General features: G+C 39.3%; 1 protein-coding gene across 1 annotated transcript in view; it reads left to right on the top strand.

The window, feature by feature from the left end:
* INO80 (INO80 complex ATPase subunit) overlaps positions 1-20286 on the top strand; it is a 98307-nt gene that overhangs the window by 64086 nt on the left and 13935 nt on the right. The window contains exons 26-28 of the mRNA XM_016220401.2: positions 1820-1947; positions 11829-11923; positions 18647-18719. Of these exons, the coding sequence (XP_016075887.1) occupies positions 1820-1947; positions 11829-11923; positions 18647-18719 (296 nt within the window). The remainder of the gene's footprint in view (positions 1-1819; positions 1948-11828; positions 11924-18646; positions 18720-20286) is intronic.

The following is a 20286-nucleotide window of genomic DNA, read 5'->3' on the forward strand; positions in this document are numbered from 1 at the left end:
AGGAGAAGGGTAATTGTGACAAGAAGAAAACCTTGAAGTTGCCATGAAAGCATTACTGCCTCATCAGACTTGGAATTTGTACAGGCCTCCTGTGTGGTGCCAGAAAGAGGACTTAGCTATTGCTTCTGTCCCAGCTGCAGTCATTTGATTGTGTTGGTAAGGAGACCAACAAAAAGAAGAGCATTTCAATAATCTAAACAGGACCAAACAAAGAGGCTGAACAAAGGTGTGTGTCACAGCATCAGGGGGGGCAGCGGAGGGAGAGATGTGGCCTGGCAGCGTTCCGAAGGTGGGAAAAGGCAGGCTGCAGTGCAGAGGAGTAAACATCCAGGGCCTGTGGCTTTGTAGCAAAACAAGAGTGGCTGATGATTTGTTATGGTGCTGTCAGCACATCCGTTCTTGTTCAGTTTATACAATAATTGTACACTTGGCAAATAGTGGCAAGAACTGAGAAATGACCATTGAGAACTCTTGGATTGCCCTGCAGTTCTGAAGAAAAACCATGAGTTCAAACTCAGAAACTAAGGATAGGCAGTATATTTTTCTTAACAGTTTTCTTTTTTACTTTTAGTGGTTAGTTGTCTGTGTAATATCTTCAGGCTTTCTCTCTCCCTTTTTGTGTTCCACAGTCACTTCCACATGTGCGCTTAAATCTTCCAGCCCCTTAAGCCTCATCTCTTCCCCTCTTAATAACAGCAATTGTTCAGGGCATGTTTATGGACCAGTCTGCAAACAGGAAACTCTACTTCCTGAAATGTGATGGGAGTTGAATGATACTGAATGGATAAGATGAAAATTTGTGAGTTAAGTATTCTTTAAGATCTTTGACTGAAATGATTTTTTTTTTTAATGGGAAGAGGAAGGAGACAGTACAAGTTAGTGAGTGAAAGCAGCTTCCATTTCACAGAAGCCCAAAATCAATCTTTCTAAAAAGCTGAACAAGCCCTATAGTGCCTTTATTAAACTACAGCTTAGGATAATGACATTTACCAGCCAACTTATTTGAAATCATCCAGGAGAGTGAGTTTGGGTTTTTTTGAAAAAGGCAGAAGAGCCCTGGTGGGTGTGACTCAATTAGTTGGGCATTATCTCATGTACTTATTCCCAGTCAGGGCACATGCCACAGTTGTGGGCTCAATCCCCAGTTGGGGGGGGAGGAGGACAATGTGCAGGAGGCACCCGATCGATGTTTTGCTCTCACGTCGATGTTTCTCTCTCTTTCTCCCTCTCCCTTCCTCTCTCTCTCTAAAAATCAATAAAAAATTTTTTTAAAAGAAAAGTAAATAGATAAAAGGCAGAAGAAGGTATGTTTATTTGCATTTCTTGGTGTTTTTAAGTGTCTCCAGGGACAGACAAGAACAGGCCTTGTTTCTTTACATTCTTATGCTTCCAGAAGGAAAACCATTTAGCCACAGAACAAGTAGAAACACATATCTAAAGATAATGTGAACAAAGAAACAGCAGGTTTCTCAGATTACTTATAGAAGATATGATTTGAACATTACTGTTAGATGTCCATCTGTCCCTGCTATCCCCTCAGTAAGGGTTAGAGCAGGGAAGTTTTCAGATGCTTGTGTCTGATTGGGAACTGTTGGTTTGGGAAGGCACCTACACTTTCTTCTTTCAGGATATTTTTTCCCAGAGCACTGTTGGACTATGATTTAACAGTGCTTTGCATTCTTCTCTAGAATACTTCCCTGCTCTAATGATGACAGCATCCTGGTGGCAGTAATTTTGACTGCATACAGCTTTGCAGTGAGTGATTTTTGCTACTTCAAATAAATACAGTTTCCCCCTCCCCCCTTTTTTTTCTCCCTAGGCAAGGAGAGCCTCATCACTGACAGTGGAAAGCTGTATGCCCTTGATGTCCTGCTGACTCGGCTCAAGTCTCAAGGACACAGGGTCCTTATCTACTCACAGATGACCAGGATGATAGACCTACTGGAGGTAGGAGAAGGAACCTTGGGGACCTAGGATACTTTGACATTTAACTTGTGGGAATCAGATATCTATGACTAATACCAGTCCTGCTTAATGGGAACTCAAAAATCTTTGTGATTTACTATCTGTAAAGGAAGAGAAGCAGCTCTTAGCAGACATGAGAGTTTGCAAAGGATTTCTGCCTCCTTCCTTATACCAATGAAATAGAACACCCCTTACTCACTTCCTTTACTAGGGAAGAAATTCTCTAATTAATTAATTATTTAATTAACTTTTTAATCCTCACCCAAGGATATTTTTTCCATTGCTTTTAAGAGAGAGTTGGGGGGAGAGGAGCATCGATGTGAAAGAGACACATCAATTGGTTGCCTTCTGTACGTGCCCTGGGACCCTTCAGTCTGCAGGCCAGTGTTCTAATCACTGAACAAAACTGGCTAGGGCGAAATTCCCTAATTTTAAAGTACATCGGAGTCTAGGAATTTTTTGAAAAGTCCTCTGAAATTGTATATTGGAAAAAAAGATTTGGGATTACTTCTCTAGGTAAAAAAATAGCAAGCAGCTTTTCATCCTGAGTTAATGTAGTGGTTCTCAACTTGACTACATATTGCAATCTCTTGGGAGACCTCTAACAAATACTAATGTTTGATTCCATCCCCAGAGATTCTTATTTAATAAGTTTAGAATGAGGCCTAGGCATCAGGACATTTAAAAGCTCCTAAGGTAATTCTAATATGCAACCAAAGTTGACAACCACTGGGTTATGGTGAAAGATATAGCTGTAGCTGTCTTACTGTGCAAGGCAGCTTTTGTTTCTTTAGTTACTTCTCTGATGACATTCTCTCTGCTTTCTTATTGTCTGAGTAGTCACTTGTTACATGAGGAACAGGAGACTGAAAATGAGGACAAATAATCACAAACTACTAGAGTAAATCCTTAGTGCAACAATGTTGGAAAGCCACTTGTAGAGAGGCTAAAGCACATGGATATTAGTAGTGTAAAAATACTCTCATGTTTTTCTGTGGGTTTTATATATCTAAGGCTTTCTGTTCTAATGCTGCTACTCCAGAGAGTAGTTGGTGGTAATAAGTAGAAACTAGACCATGATTATCCCTATCTAGGAATAAGGGAGTAGGGGTCACATCAGTACAGAAGGAATGAACAGTAGCAATAGGGAAGAATTTTTAGGTTCTTTGGAAGCCAAGGCTGGCTTGCTGAATTTTGCAATGAGTTTATTTGAATTTGGTGGCAAGCTCTTTTTTTAATCTGGCAGTTTTTTTAAGTAAGAGACATAAATGATATCCGAGGTCAACTTAATCACTATGTCATATATATATGTATTATTTTTAGAGAGAGAAGAAGGGAGGATAGAGAGATAGAAGCATCATTGAGAGAGAAACATCATCGATGGGCTGCATCCTGCATGCCCGCCACTGGGGATCAAGCCCGAAATCAGGGCATTTGCTCTGACAGATGATCGAATCATGACCTCTTGGTTCCTGGGTTCACAGTCAAGCACTGAGCCATGCCGGCTGGGCATGTCTTACATTTAATACAGTGTTTAGCCTCAGAATGCTTTCAACAGGCCACACTTTCTGGTTTGTATTGTATGTAGGTTACCTATTTCTAAATGATGGAGAATGCTTATAAGTGACTGTAAAGCACTGTAAGAGAGGTGATTAAGCCATTGTGTAGATAAAGTGCACTTGTGCCTTGTCCTAAAGAGTCAGAGAAGTATAGATGAAGTCATGATCTTACACTGCTGAGAATTATAGAAAAAGCAGTATGTTAAGGATTTTGTTAGGGAGGTGATGATCTTTCTTTCCCAAGACTATATTAGTGTGTTATAGAAGCCTAAAAGTTGATTCATATTAAAGCAAAGTTCTAAGGGAAAGTGGGTGAACCACCAAAAAATAAGCTAACTCTGGTAGATGAAGGTGACTATGGGTGGTTTAAGTTTGATACAATTCTACATTTTAGTTCCTCGTGCTGTAGATTGTACACTTCTAGGTACTCATAAATATTACTAAAATAAGTAAATCAAAGTATGATAATGAGTTTTGTTCTGGATAAATGCTTTAAACCTTACCCCCCATGGTCACTTTCTATCTCTCTCTAATCCAGCAGGTCGGGGGTGGGGAGGTGAACTTTGTGGGTAGACTTCGAAAACAAGGCAGCATGAAAACCTTCTCTAAATGTAGTTGCATCTCTATGGGGTATTCTGAATTAGAGAAAAGAAAATTCAAAGACTGAATTTCACAACTGCTAACATTCCTTAGCCATATGTGTAACATGCATTGAGGATGCTGAAGCCAAAAAATGTTGCTGCTGTTTCTATGTTTTACTGAAAAACTAAAATGAAACTGTTGTGTAGATTCCTTAATACTATTCTATTCTTTCTATAACATTAAATTCCGTAAAAGTTCATTCTTTTTTAGGAGGGAGTTTATTTATTTAATATTTACCCAAATGAAACGCATTCTGTATTCCAAGAGGTTAGTCCGCAAAAGAAATTTATTTTGTGGGCATAGAATTACAATGCCCACAATGTTTAGTATATGTCATATCATTTATTTATTTATTTTTAATTTTTATTTTTTAATCCTCACCAAGAAAAATTTTTTCCATTGCTTTTCCGAGTGGGAGGAGAGGGGGGGGGGGGAGGGGAAGGCAGGAACATAGATGTGAGAGAGACACATCAATTGGTTGCCTACAGCATGTGCCCAGACTAGGGCTGGCAATTGGGCCTGCAACCAAGGTACATGCCCTTGACTGAATCAAACCCGAAACCCTTCAATCCAAAGGCCGATGCTCTAACCACTGAGCAAAACTGGCTAGGGGTCTCTTATCATTTATTGAATGTAAATGTATTGTGGAACTTGGGACAGTCCAGGATTCGGTCTACATTTCTTTACCTTTCAAATAGTGTTATGGGTTTTTCAATCACTTTCATAATGGAATCTTTCACTGTAAACATTCATTAGAGCCATTTCAGCTTTAAAACATGACCTGGTGCATGAACCCTAAGGATCAGGTTATAGGAAGGCCCTTCTATATAGATGTTTTCTCTTGAGTACACTTAACCTTTAAAGAAATACCTTGCCCGATAGGCATGGCTCAGTGGTTGAGTGTGGATCCCTGACCCAGGAGATCATAGTTCTATCCCAGGTCAGGGCACATGCCTGGGTTTCGGGCTTGATCCCCAGTAGGGGGTGTGCAGGAGACAGCTGAACAATGACTCTCTCATCATTGATGTTTCTATCTCTCTCTCTCACTCTCCATTCCTCTCTCTGAAATCAATAAAAACATATTTAAAAAAATAATACCTTGCCCTAGATGGTTTTAGCTCAGTGGTTAAGCATTGGCCTTCAGACTGAAGGGTCCTGGGTTCGATTCCAACCAAGGGCACATACCTCAATTGCAGGCTCGATTCCCCAGCCCCAGTCTGGGCATGTGCAGGAGGCAACCAATCAATGTGTCTCCCTCCTCTCTCTCACTTCAATGTTTTCCTCCCTCTCCCTCTTTTCCTCCCTCCCTTCCCTCCCTCCCACTCTCTGAAAAACAATGGAAAAAATATCCTCCAGTGAGGGTAAAAGCAAACAAAAACACCTTAACCCTCGCCTTTCTTCTTTATTTCCAAAGTGTTGTGGTTTTTATTGATGTTTTAGAGTTTTTTTGAACATTTTTTTCAGACTCTTTTTCCCTTGGCATTCTTATGTCAAGGAGGGAAAGAAAGCTTTCTATAGAGCTGGAGTTAGAAACTCAGAGGGGGGCATTGAAGCTCTTGTGGAGCATGTCAGCATCCCTTTCATACAACACCTTTTTGGGTTTTTTGTTCTGTGTTTTAGCCTTGCCTATCTGTCTGTTTCTTGGACTCAGAAGAACTAGAAGACAATAAAGGTTCACATACTTCTATGTGGCCAGGTTTTCATTTTGTGAGAAATTCTAGATCTGGGCACTTAGTGTTTGCTCAGTATTTCCTAAAGTGATTGATAGCCTCCTCCTGTTGGACAAAAGTCTGACTTTAATTTAAGTTTCTTATGAATATATCAGATCTTCTTCCAAATAAAATTCTGTATTCTGAAATGGTTTATCCTTCCCCATGGTATCCAAATAGTATTTTTGGATAGGGGACAAAAAAGGAGACTGCTTAATTTCCAGGGCCAAGAATTTTTATTGTGCCACAAGCAGAAGTCAAGGACATAAATAGGGGAGCATATGATAGATCACCAAACGTTATGTTACGGGTTTGTTTTATATATACTGAGTCACCTATAGGGTCTTAACTGGTGAGGGTACTTTGGAAACAGACATCGCCCCTGTGCAGTTGGGATGGTGGTGTCCACCTGGATGTCAGACAAAACTTTTCCTACTATCATCATTTTTACCCTAGTTTGGGATGTTGCAGAGAGCTTTTAACTCTCCACAGATGACTTACGTTATCTCTGGGTCATCTCTTTTGAGATTCATTCCTGTTGCGTCAAGTAACTGAGTCTGTAGTTTAAGAAATAAGCTTCAATATTTTCTATGAAATACAGCAAAGGTACTTGGAAAGGGTCAGCCAACTGGTGCTGTATGTGGTGTGATTGTTAAGTACTGAAACCCAGACAAATCTTTAATTGCACCAATATATGAAAATATTGCAACTCAGAATTAAATACAGATAATCCATAACTAATAATGACATTTGAGACACTGGGTTGTATAACTTGCCCAGTCATCAAGTACCTCACTAGGGAAGGATTCATCCTGAACAGACGTTCTATCATTTATGAGCTGGCTTCTCTTAGGACTTCAAGTTACCTTTGGGAGCTGTGATTCTGAACATACTGAAAGCTGGGCATTCTAAAACTGTCCAGTGGAATGTAAAGCAAATTGGGATCACTGTTGACTAGCATTTTCATTAAGTCTTAAGCATGATTGAAGGACGTGTCAGCTTACCATCATCTATATTCTGTTTAGTTCATTTCTTCTTCGTGCCAACTGTGAGTAAGGCGTTGTGCTAGGCAGATGTAAATATCAGTTCACTGTGGTCTTTGACTACTAGGAATGTTATCATGGTGTGGTGTGTGTGTGTGTGTGTGTGTGCGCGCGTATATCACAAATAACTGTCAAGTGTACTATGATACTGATGCCAAAAATGAAGCATAAACATTGCTGAACATAGCAGGAGGGATACATTTATTTCTAACTGCGTCACTTGAGGGAGGCTTTACATAGACAGTGACATCTGAGCTAAACTTAAGTAGAATTTCAGCCATCAGGGGGAAGGACATTCCAAACTAAGGAAGCTAGGTATAAAAAGGCACAGAGTTGGGTAGCTAGAAGACATTTGGGAGGAGTAGTGAGCTGTGACTGGAGCATGTGGTATAGGAGAAAAGGAAATAACACAAATAGTATGAAGGCAGATTACGGTAGGCCCATGAATGCCTTGTGATTGGGTCTTGCTCCTAAGAGCTCTTTATTGGATATGGGAGGGATGGCTGCCATATTTCATTCACTTGGTACAGCTTACCTGGAAAACAGAGAGGTTGTAATAGACATTGAGAGGAGCCTCACTTTTTGCTGGTGATGGACCCCAAAGATGGAAAGGAGCATGTCCAGGAAAATAGTTATGCCACATCTGCAGGTTTGTGGATCATACTGAGTCTTTCCCCAAAAAACATTTTATGAAAGTGGAATTGCATTAAAATGAACATCAGAGGCAACTTTGAAATGGAAAAGAATTCTCACAATGGAAGTTCATGTCATAGATATATAAGCATTTTCCTTTATTTTTTCAAGTACTCAATTATCCTTTCTTTATGATGATGGATAGGGTTATGGACAGAATATACTAACAACCTTATGGGGCTTCTCGCCCCACCTCACCCCTTTTTTCCCTAGTGGTGGTGTACTTCTGTTTCCCCCTAGAAGCAGCAGAGGGGTTAAACCAAAGGCTCTGGAACCAGTCTGCCTGAATTCCAGTCCTAGCTTCGTTACCTACTGCCTATACCACTTTAGAGACCTTACTTAACATCTGTAAAATGGGAGTCACAATAACACCTACCTTTGAAGGCTGTGGTGAGGAATAGATAAGCAAAATCAGGTGAAATACATAGAATAGTCAAGGTCACTTAGTAAATGCGAGCCATCATCTTTATCACTACTACTTTAAGATGAACCTAGTCCCTTTGTGTTACACCATTGGCTGTGTAAATGCTTCCTTTTACTTAGCATATTTTAAGGAGTTACAGGCACTGGCTGACACTATTTGAATTATTTTGTTACCTCTGTTTGCATGCCGCTGCTTAAAAAGGAGGGCTTACGGCCCAGGAAATGTGGCTCAGTAGGTTAGAGCATCATCCCTTGCTCCAGAAGGTTGCAGGTTTGATTCCCAGCCCCAGTCAGGGTGTGTGTAGGAGGCAACCAATTGATGTGTCTCTCTTACATCGATGTTTCTCCCTCTCCTTCCCCTTCCCCTCCCTCCCTCCCTTCCTCCCTCCCTCCCTTCCAGTCTCGGAAATCAATGGGGGAAAATATCCTCAGGTGAGGATTAAAAAATATATATGTATAGGACTTATGGATGTGATCCAGAACTGACTTGCCTTCTCAACTTGTATTCTAAGACACTGGTTTTCAAGCTGGTGGAGCAGGTTAGAGGGTAGGAGACCTAGCTATCAATTAAGCAGATGGGGCTCTGGACTCCCTACCCTTCTTCATCAACCAGAATAGCTTTTTATCTATTTTATATTAGAGGGGTTTTTTATAAGATTTTACTTGAAAACAAAGTATTTCAGTGCTTTAAAAATAACATTAGGATATGTTCTACAACAGTGTTTCTCAAACTTATATGTACTTACAAGTCATACACGTTAAATTAAAATGCAAATTCTGATTCACTAGGTATGGATGTGCCCCTCTATTCTGCATTTTTGCCCTGGCTGGTGTTGCCTAGTGGATAGAGCATTGGCTTGCGCACTGAAGGGGGGACAGGTTCGATTCCTGGTCAAGGGCACATACCTTGGGTTGCAGGCTCTATCCCCAGCCCTGGTCAGAGCGTGTGCGAGAGGCAACCAATTGATGTTTCTCTCTCACATCAATGTTTCTCTCTGTCTCTCTCTCCTCCCCTTCTACTCTCTCTAAAAATCAATGGAAAAAATATCCTCAGGTGAAGATAACAAAAACTAAATATCTTTTCTAAACAGCCTAGACTTTGAGGGAAACAGCTAGAATAGCTTTGATATAGCCAGAATTTGTGAATAAAAGAAATATTTAATTGCTTTTTTGGCTCAGTCTTAATCTTTTAGTTGTTTTTCTATGGTGTGAGAATGCAGACATTCCTATCTGCTTTTAACTGCTTTTTCCATGTTCATTTACTTGTTTTGAAGCTGTTTACTGAAATAGGATCTAAACTCATCTAAATCTGAAATCCCACTTCTCCCCTGGGTGAGAAAGCATAGACTTAAACAGTAAATGGAAAAGATTCACTTCTTTTGCCTTAGTAACAGGTTCCCTGTAATCAGTGTTGGTTTGAGTATGGTCTAGGATTAATATCTATGGTGTTATGGTGACCTTGATATATAACTGATGCCAACAGCCAGATCTACAAGAAGATTCATTCATTTATATTCATTCATTTTAGTGCTCTCACTGAGGTTGGAAGTTCTGGTTTAAAAGACAAAATATGCCCAGCCAGTATGGCTTAGTGGTTGAGCATCGACCTATGAAGCAAGAGGTCACAGGTTTGATTCCGTCAGGGCAAATGCCCGAATTTCTGGATTGATCCCCAGTAGGGGACATGCAGGAGGCAGCCGATCAATGTGGTCCATGTTTTTCAATCATCAGTGTTTCTATCTCTCCCCCCCTCTCTCTTCCTTCCTCTCTAAAAAATCAATAAAAGCCTATCTTAAAAGCCAAAATAGTGCCTTGCAAGAAGCCCACCTTTTGGTTAAAGTCCAAATCTGTGGATGTCTGTCTACATAGTTTCATTAATTTTGTTGTTCTGGGTGGCACCATTCCCCGATTGGATTAGCTGCCAAGGTATAGTGAGCCTTTAAAGACCATCATCGTGCCAGCATCATTTTTTCATCTTCTTCCCTGAATTCCACCTTATCCAAAACACCCCTACTCTTCTGTCTTTATCCCTGTTCCACTGCACTACTAAATACGAACTTGAAGCTCACTGTGGCTGAATATTTTCTGCCCCTCTTTATCAAAGTCCTTACAGAACTACCTGGAGACAGAAAGAAATAGTAAAAAAAGTATATATACATATATAAAACACAATAGAGATATGTATCTAAATGAACATTGTCCACCAGCTTCACTTCACAGTTACCCTAGCCAGAGACCTCTGCCAAGCCATTACAGAGTTTGGAGCACTTGCTCTAAGAATAGGCTGCCACATAACTGCACCATTCATACCCAACTGAAGCAGCCTTGTGTGCTGAAATACCCAGCCAGCTATAAGAGCTACATATGAGAATTTTGCAATAAAATAACATTTGAACTTGACTTGGGTGGTGAACATATAATCAGTGTACAGATGATGTGCACCTGAAACCTGTATAATTTTGTTAACCAGTGTCACTCCGATAAATTCAATAAAAAAGAAAAACATTTGACCACAGAAAATTAATTAACACAAACATCTCTCAAATGTACAAATGATTAGCCTTTTTCAGTAGGGAAAAGTTATTTTAGAACCAAAATAACTTTTATGGTGTTTCTTATAAGTAGGCAGCTGTGTTGAATTTTTTATAATAGTTTCTCTACAAATGGACTTTTTTTTTTTTTTAAATATATCTTTATTGATTTCAGAGAGAGGAAGGGAGAGGGATAGAAACATTAATGATGAGAGAGTCATTGATCAGCTGCAGCCCGCAACCCGGGCATGTGCCCTGACTGGGAATCGAACCCTGATCGCCTGGATCCTAGGTCGATGCTCAACTGTTGAGCCACGCCTGGCAGGGCTACAAATGGACTTTTTGAAATATAATCCAATAATCAGGAGTAAAGAAAGAAAGAGGAAATAAGTGCTCATTTGGACATCATCTGAAAGAAGAATTGCAGCTTCTAAGAATGGAAGATAGGTCCTCTGCATTGCATCTCTTGAAGTCTCTTCTCCGTTTTTAAAAGTTGTGATTCATCGGCCCTGGCTGGGTAGCTCAGTTGGTTAGAGCATCATCCCAGTACACCAAGGTTTCGGGTTCAATTCTCAGCCAGGGCACATACAAGAATCAACCAATGAATGCATAAATATGTGGAACAACAAATCGATGTTTCTCTCTCTCTTCCTCTTCCTCTCTCTCTAAAATTCAACAAATTATAATAAAAAGTTGTGATTCCTCTTACACATGTCAAGAATATTCTTCACTATGGAAAGTTACCGTATCTTCTGTTCACTCTGATGCTTCAGCCTCCCTTAACAGTGATGCATGCTCTGCTGGAAAAGTTTAGACTATAAATTCAAGGACTCTGGTCAGCAAGGATTTGCTGGGGAGAAAATACATCAGGGCGAGTGTTACTTACTGAAAGAAAACTGGGTAGTCCATAACTGTGATAAACAACTGCTTGGTAACTGAAAAGCCATTTTGGTTTGGAGATTTCATTTTGTTTATTTCTTTTTTGTTTTTCCTGAAACCTAAAGAAATCTAGAGAAATAAGATTAGTTTCCAAGTTGAAATTAAGAGTGAGTGTAGGCTTCAGGTTACCCTCGATTTTTCCATGCTGGCAGTAAACTCATTTACAAATTGAATTCCTGTACTTTTGAGATCGGTTTCTCCTCATTCTGGATATAATGACTTGCCCCCAGTATGGATTAGGTAGGAGGTGGGTAGATGCTTGTGGGAATTGGAATACAGTAATTTGCATCAGACTGATTATATCTGTTTACTCTTGATTGGCAGGAATATATGGTTTATAGGAAGCATACCTATATGAGGCTTGATGGTTCATCCAAGATCTCGGAGAGACGGGACATGGTCGCTGATTTTCAGAACAGGTAATTTTAATAGGAATTACAAAATCCTCATTTGGTTTTCCTCTAGAGCTTGAGATGATGAGTTTAAAAGAAATATCAACACATCTTTTATTGTTAAGTGATCATGATAGTTCCTGCCATTTTAAGAGGTAGCTAAATCTGCTTATAGCAGTTCCGATCTCTGTGCCTGTGAGAGAGAGAAAATGAATACTTGGTAATTTTTGTGTTCGAAATCTGCTTTCTTACCAAACCAGTACATATTTCTTTGGGCAATAAAAGAAATGATTTCTGATTATGAACCAAGACCCTCCTTATGTGGATAATATGTATGTAGAAAAAAGTCCACAAGGCTATGTTGCTAAATGTTAACAGTGGCTATCTCTGGGTGTTAACTTATAGTTGATTTTAGTTCACTTTTGCGTACCTGTTTCGCTTTGTATGAATTAGAACAAAACAAAACACAAGCTTCCTTTTTCTGCTTTTCCTCTAGCATTGTAGTACAGTGCAGGATGGCAGCTTGCAGTAGTGTGTAATCTATTCAGCTGGTAGCTCTCGGTTACAGTACTTCTCCTACCTGATAATGAGCCTATGAAATTTCAAATGCTGCCTGCTGGATGCTGATGGCTTACAGAGCCATAATTATCCTAAGTGCAGGTTCTCATTGTAATAAGCAGAGTCTGGTTACTGCTCTCTCTATGGAGAAAGCCAAGCTCTGCTAGTGACAGGTTTGCTGAACTCCACCCTTAATTTTCTTCCTTAAGCCTGGAGAACTAAGAAATAGAGCAGATCTTAATGTTCTATAAATCAGAACATTCTGAATTTCTAGCCTTTAATTGTGTAGTCTGTTAATATTTAACTTTTGAGTTCTTGGGAAGAAAATTAAGCACATAGCCATTTGTGTTTAGATTACAATTGTTTGTTTTAATTTCTGTTTTAATGCATGGGTTACTTCAAATGTAAAATAATTTAGCATAAAACAAATCCATAGTTCAACATAGAAGGTCCTTTGATAGAGAGTTTTTGCTGTTGCACAATCCTTTACAGTAGAGCACAGGTAAGGAGATATAGCCCGATGCTTGGTTTACAGTATATATCCCAGCCAGTAACTTCTAAGTTGAAACTAGGCAGCTGCATTTAAGTGGCTGTTTGACCAACGATGGAGAAGATCTGCTTTGAACCTATTTCAATTTGTTACGTAGGAGCAAATGTGTACATGGCCTAATGTAGCTTCTCACTTAACAGAAACTGTCAGCAGGTTTTTAAATTGATTATTTGAGACATGTACAAGCATAGTAGTGCCTCCAAGGTCCACCACATTGTTATGCGACACCCCCAGAATTTTACCAGCTGATCTTCATCTTTTCATGATTCTGAAATCAAATAAAACATATTTTATTTTGTCCTTACCTACTCCAACCTAAGAGCTCCAACAGACAAGAATCTTACATACAAGATCTATAGACTATTTTCTCCAAGGTGCATTTAATTTCTTCAGACATACCAGCACCTCTGTGATGTGGGCATACTGGTATGAGGTGGCATGAGTTGTGTGTTAGAAGAAACTCCAGCCCGGCCGGGCGTGGCTCAGCAGTTGAGCATCGACCTAGGATCCAGGCGATCGGATTCCCAGTTCGATCCCCGGTCAGGGCACATGCCTGGGTTGCGGGCTCGATCAGTGACTCTCTCATCATTGATGTTTCTATCTCTCTCTCTCCCTCTCCTTTCCTCTCTCTGAAATCAATAAAGATATATTAAAAAAAAAAAAAGAAGAAACTCCATTAAGTAATGGGTATTTCACCTACTACTGTTTGTGTTTATTTTCTACTAGTATGTTTGACATTATACATTTGAGGATCTCATTAACAGCAAAGCTATTTTTTCTTCAGTAATAATTGGCATTATTGTATGTTATAATAAAATGCCTATTGACGAAAATTTGAGAAATACTTAATGAAAAAAAAATAAAAATCACCCACAGTCCCATTACTGTTAACACTTTGGAATATCCCTCTAGTCTTTAATATATGTGTGTGGTTATATTTACACTTGATAATATATATGATTGTGTGTCCTGATTTCTTCCACTTATCATTATATCATAAATATTTTCCCATATCATTAAAAAAAAGTCTTCGTGATCATTATTTTCAATGACCAGTATTCTGTTATACTGGATGTACTATAATTGTTAAAAATGGTAAGTGAATATATTTGTTTATAAAGCTTTGTCACCATTTTAGATTATTAATATAGATTCAAACAAGTTAAATCACTGAGTGAAGGGATATGAACATTTAAGACTGTGCATATTATCAGATTGCTTTGTAGAAATTTCTACTGAATTAGATTCCAACCAGAGCTATAGTACGTTGACTTCTAATGATTTGGGTCTCTGAGTTACAGAACTACAACTGTTCCTCTAACTGACCCAATTCCCAGAAAACTAGACTATGAATTCAGAGCTCAATATATTTTAGTGACCTTTTAGTGGGAAAAAGTCAGTAGATATATCTAAATAATGGCTCCGAAAATCTTTTTTTGGTTAATCCTCACCCAAGGACATTTTTTCCCTTTTTTTTTTTTTTTTTTTTTTTTAGAGAGATTGGAAGGGGGGGGCAAGGGGAGAGAGAGGGAAACATTGATATGAGAGAGATTGTGACCAGAGACTGAGAAAAAGTGAGTGTACTATGGATTTTTCTTTCCCTCGGTGAGAGTGTTGTAGAGCTCCAGTGTCATCTTTCATCCTTGCTCAGCAAGTTTTTATTTACTTCAGTCAGCTACATGGATTGGTTGCCTCCCACACAAGCCCCAACTGGGGTGGGGATTGAACCTACAACCCAGGTACTTGCCCTTGACCAGAATAGAACCCATGACCCTTGGGTGCACAGACTGACGCTCTGACCACTGAGCAACACTGGCCAGGGCCTAAAATCTTTTATTTAACTTGTGAAGTAATTATTGGGCACTCTCAGTAGCACACAATAGTTTTGAAAAGCTTAGCTCTAAAAGAAGGGTATTTTCACCATTAAATTGTACTATTATTTACTTAGTAAATATCTTATTTTGACCAGCTTTTCTGGGAAACCTTACTTGAGCTTTCAAACCATACAGCCGAGTATTATTTAGAGAGCAGTGAGGCTTTTAAAAAAATTTTTATTTTTTTAGCAGTGGGTTTTTTTTGGAGTCAACATTTAAATAACCATCGCTTTAATACCCTGCATCTAATATTAGGCAAACTGAAAAAACAGACTAACGTCTCCTTCCTTGCCTACATTATGAACTAGATTATTAGAGTTGGGATTATGGCTAAGAAATAATCTCCTGTCTCATGTATAGAAACAAACTGTGCCTATGCTAACCAGAAGCTTATCAGGCAGACCCCTCCAAACAGGGAAAAAAGTTCTCAACTCTAAATTTGAATGGCTGCAGTAGGCCATTATAGAGAAACAGACAGGTGTTTTTGAAAACAAAAAAGCATGCCTGGCCAAATATTTTCATTATTGTTAATAAAAAGACATCAAAAGAAAAAAATTGTAGTTTCAACTGGAAAGCCCTGTGGCTCAAAGGTCAGCCAGAGTAAACAAGAACTCCTATAAAAAGCCATTTACATTCCCTTCATACAAGATTTATTTATGAGGGATCCTTCCAGGAAAGAGTCTGACTGAGACTAAAGACTGTTTGGCCAGGATGTCCTGACTGGGCAACATTCAGAACATGTGACCAGTGCGTGATCCTAGAAGCCATTCACAAGGTTTTTGCTCTGGGGTGCCTTGGCCTTGGCTTCACTTCTTCCTACCTCATGGCATTTACCAAATGGATCCCCCCAATTATCTGACCACTCAGGGTGGGTCTTTGGAAAAGGAGAAAAAATAAGTGTACTGTGGATTTTTCTATCTTGGTGAGTGTTGTAGAGCTCCAGTGTCATCTTTCATCCTTGCTCAGTAAGTCTTTATTTACTTCAGTCAGCTACATGCCCAGCACTGTTTGGGTATTTTAGTGGCCTCAGTGGGTCATTAGCTAAAGAAGAGGAAGTGTGACCGAGGCATGTCTTGGCTACATGATTTCACAGACCACCTGGAAGCTTGGTCTCTAAGGCCTGTTCTGTTCAGACCCTGAGTTGAGATTCCTCTTCAGACCCCTAGAGGGCACCCAAACCATCCTGTTGCCTTGAGTTTTGATTATTTTTACCTAGAGTCCTTTCGCTAGTGTTTTTTTCTACATATAGTCCCTGTTTATAAGTGATTACCAGATCTGGCGTCTTATCTCTCTAGCTGTCCAGACTGTGGAAAGGACTCATTTTTCTGCCTCTACCTTTTATTGTAGTTACCAACTGCATTCTACCTCCCTCCTTGTCTCACCCCTGTTCCCCAGCCCCCACCCACGCTCAGGATCTGGATTTCTTTTGTAATTACCAAAAAAGTTGTAGCCATTGGGTGACTCCCATCAGCTCTCACACAAGTATCAGAGAGAAAAAGCCTCTGACCCCTGACCTCACCTCTGTATCCACCAAAGAAGGAGAGAGATACATATGGGGAAGAGCAGTCTTCTCAGGGCCAGAGTGGGAAGACTTAGTCTATAGAGATTAGTACAGCGTAGAAAGCTCAATTTTTATTTGAAGACTTACTGTGGTTAAGTATTCTATGGGCTGTGAGGTATCAAGCTTCCATTTACATTATCCCATATCTATGGGAAAATGTGTTTATAAACTGGCAGGTGCCTTTTAACTTTTTGGTTTGCCCTGTATGACTTAACCATAAAAGATGAAATCTTATAAATTATATAAATAAAATTATGAAATGTTAAACCTCATGATAAAGTTCAAGGATAAACTAATAGAACTTGCTAATAGTACAGAGCTTTTGGAACCATGCCCTACAAGATGCCTCCAGACATGCTCTGTTATCCATGCGTGCCTCTAGGAAAGTTGTGTTTAATTGAAAGCAGATAATGGACAGATTTCTACTAGACCTCTCCAGCTTAGTGATTAACCAGGATGCTTATTTCAAAATAGCTCCTTCTCTGATATTCATGTTTGCTCTTGCTATGTCATCACTTAGTCACTTCCACTGTATTCAGAGCATCTCTATTTTATATCCAAGAAGTAGACCTTTAGCTGTCAAGTGACTTTGTCAAGGAAGAATAGCATCTAGAGATGAAAGCATCCTGATGTCAGTGTGTTTACATATTTTTTTTACTTGAATCCACAGAATAAAATTCATTTTACATTGGGATTTAGTACCAGTATACCATCTCTGAAATTACACAAAACAGCACTTTTCCTTATGACCTGTGATGATGTATTATAATATTTTCTAATCTGTTCTATTTCTTTTCTTTAAATTATTTCTTAATGCAGTCCAGACCCATCAAACTGATTTCATGACCAATGATAGGTGTGACCTGCAATTTGAATAACACCAACCTAAATGAATTTCCAGTTGTATTTCTTATTATAGTCATGAAGAAAAGTGACTAGCAGCTTGATTTAGAGGGCAATAAAGTTTGCTCATCAGTGTAATTCAATCCTTTAGAAATGTTCTAGAAAATAACATTGGGTGGCAGGAATATGAAAATGCAAGATAATCTTAAATGTTTATGTTATCTGCAAAAACTGGGTTCAAATTGAGCCCCTAATTGTATGTGTGTACATAGATAAATCTTATAGTCAAAGCCTGCTTTTTGTGATCCGGCATGACCTTTTCCTGGAAGATACTCAATAAGTAGTTGTTGCCTGAATGAATGACAGTGGCACCTACTATTTTATTTGTAATTCTAGGCTTGCTTAAAAGGACATATAATGTAAAGGGAAACAGAAAACTATGTCTGATCGCTTCTGTATAAGGACTGTGTTGGCATTCATCAAAGTACTTTAATTTCAGTCTGTCTTCATGGATTGATCCTAAGTTCAACTTATTACGTATATAGAAGCCATGACCTGGGTCTTAGTCCTGAGACCTTGGGTCATTTTTCTGGGACTGACCTCCTTCATTTGAAAATAAATGCTTTAGAAATATAATTAGTGTTCAAATTACTGGAAGTTATTATTCCTGGGGGAAACACCGGGAAATACTGATTTATTTGTCTCCTCTGTATGAACTGTGAGTGGTTTGACTTGTTGAAAATATGACTGTTACACCCTAGCTGGTTTGGCCCAGTGGTTAGAGAATCGGCCTGTGGACTGAAGGGGGTCCCAGGTTCGATTCCAGTCAAGGGCACGTACCTTGGCTGCAGGTTCGGCCCTGGTCAGGGCACATGCAGGAGGCAGCCAATCGATGTGTCTCTTTCACATCGATGTTTCTCTCTCTCTCTCTCTCTCTTTCTTTCTTTCTGTCTCCCTCCCTCCCTCCCTCCCCTTCCACTCTTTCTGAAAACCAATGGAAAAATATCCTTGGGTGAGGATAAAAAATATATATATGACTTTTATATAGAGAGAAAAGCCTTTACTTCCATGTTAACATACTTTTCTGTTGTATTTGCTACATGTTAAGATTATGTTGCTTATCAGTCAGTATTAGTGAGCAGCAAAAGTATATCTGCAAATTGGACGATGATAGCAATAGTTCCATCTTAGCAACAGAGCATCTTTGTGCAATGTATCAGAGAAATGTTAGATGAGGCCTGGGTAACCACCAAATCTCTTGCTAGCCCTAGATATTCTTCTGTATTCAGAGATTCCTCTCTTATGCCACATGCCATTTTTATTCTTCAGTTTTTCCTCTTAATATATCCCTCCCTCTTCTGCAGGAATGACATCTTCGTGTTCCTGCTAAGCACACGAGCTGGAGGACTGGGTATCAACCTCACTGCTGCAGATACAGTAAGTCATGAGAGCACAATACATTGATATGCAGGTTTTCTACTATACATATGTTGTTCAGTTGGTATTACTCTTTCATTTGTGTCACAAACTTTTTATTTCTTTGCCTTCAGTTATGTTGATGACAGTAGTCATGCTTTGCCTGGAACTGGAACATTTTAGCTTCCTTTGGACTTTTCTGTCCATTCTGTTGGAATAAATTTCTTACACTTTCATTCAACAAATATTTGATGAATGTCTACTATGTGTCTGATACTGTTCTAAACACTTGGAATGTGCCAGTGAATAAACAGACTGAAATCAGTCAATTCAACCAGGAGCTACAACTGAACAAACCAGGAAGGATTGTTTTATTACTTCTCTGCATTATCTCATCATCAGAAGAACTCATATTTTTGTATCCCAAACTTCAAAAGGTGGTTAGAGAGCATGAGATTGGTAATTTAAAAAATAAAATAAAAAAGACATTTCATCAATCTCCTTGGAGGAATACTTCAGCATCTGAAAGGGAGAAGAAAAGAACATTCCTTTTGAATCTCAGAATTATTCCCAGGATTCAAATATATTTAACAATTTCACTAATCTTGAAACATAAAAATGCATAAGTGGGAAATTGTTTTGTAGAAGGCATGCCTCTAAAAATTTAATTTTATGTGGCTGTTGTAGTGCCTCTCTGAGAAATACAGAGCATTAAAATTCCCACAAATGTGAGGAGGATACAACTTTGGAGGGTCCTAGAAAAATGAAGCACAGAGGTGGAGAGGCTTGAATAGACACACAGCAGCAGCAGAGCCGCACCTGGATTCCGTATTCCCAGTCTTCACTCCTAGGCTGTGTCCACCCTCCCTCCTTATTCACTCCTGTGCCATAGAACTGCCTCCTTTCTAGAATGAAAAACAGATTCTGTAGTATCGCTAAGTAGAATATCAACCATAGGACTCAGCTATACCTTCCTTGACATCTAAACCTCTTCAGCCAGTTAACCAGGTTGGGACAGGGCTCCCGGGCCTGAGGACCACTGGGGCATAGCTGGCTAGGTAGATTCTGTCTCTTACATGCACATCATCAGCCTCAGTCATCCTAAGGGAAGGCTGTCATTGGTGGTAAGTGCTGTTCTTGCAGGCTTTCTGATGTGATGGCTCACTTGGTGCCATATCAGATAAAACTTGGCTTTCTCTTTGCCCTTTGCTTCTCTGTAAGCATTTCATACCGTCTCAACTTAGTCATACTCTCAATGTGAGTACAAGATTCATCCCTTTCTCCTAGCTGATCTTTTGGACTCCAGTCTCAGCCCCCAGGCCCATACCTACTCTGTTTGTTTATGTCCTTCTTTACTAACCATGCCCCTTCCTTGCTTAAAACTCTTCAGGGAGTCTCCTTCATCTGCAAGATAAAGTATCAGCTCCTTTACATGGTTCACGTGCCCTTTATTTTGTGGCTTAATCTCCCTTTCCAGCCTAATTGCCAGACTACTTCCCCTTCTAAAATTTATGTTACAGAAATAATGATTAACTTGTAGTTTTCCTGAACACACTATCCTGTATTATACTATTGCATAAACTGTTCT

Source organism: Miniopterus natalensis, chromosome 1 (genome assembly GCF_054644295.1).
Source record: "Miniopterus natalensis isolate mMinNat1 chromosome 1, mMinNat1.hap1, whole genome shotgun sequence".
NCBI classification, from domain to species: domain Eukaryota; kingdom Metazoa; phylum Chordata; class Mammalia; order Chiroptera; family Miniopteridae; genus Miniopterus; species Miniopterus natalensis.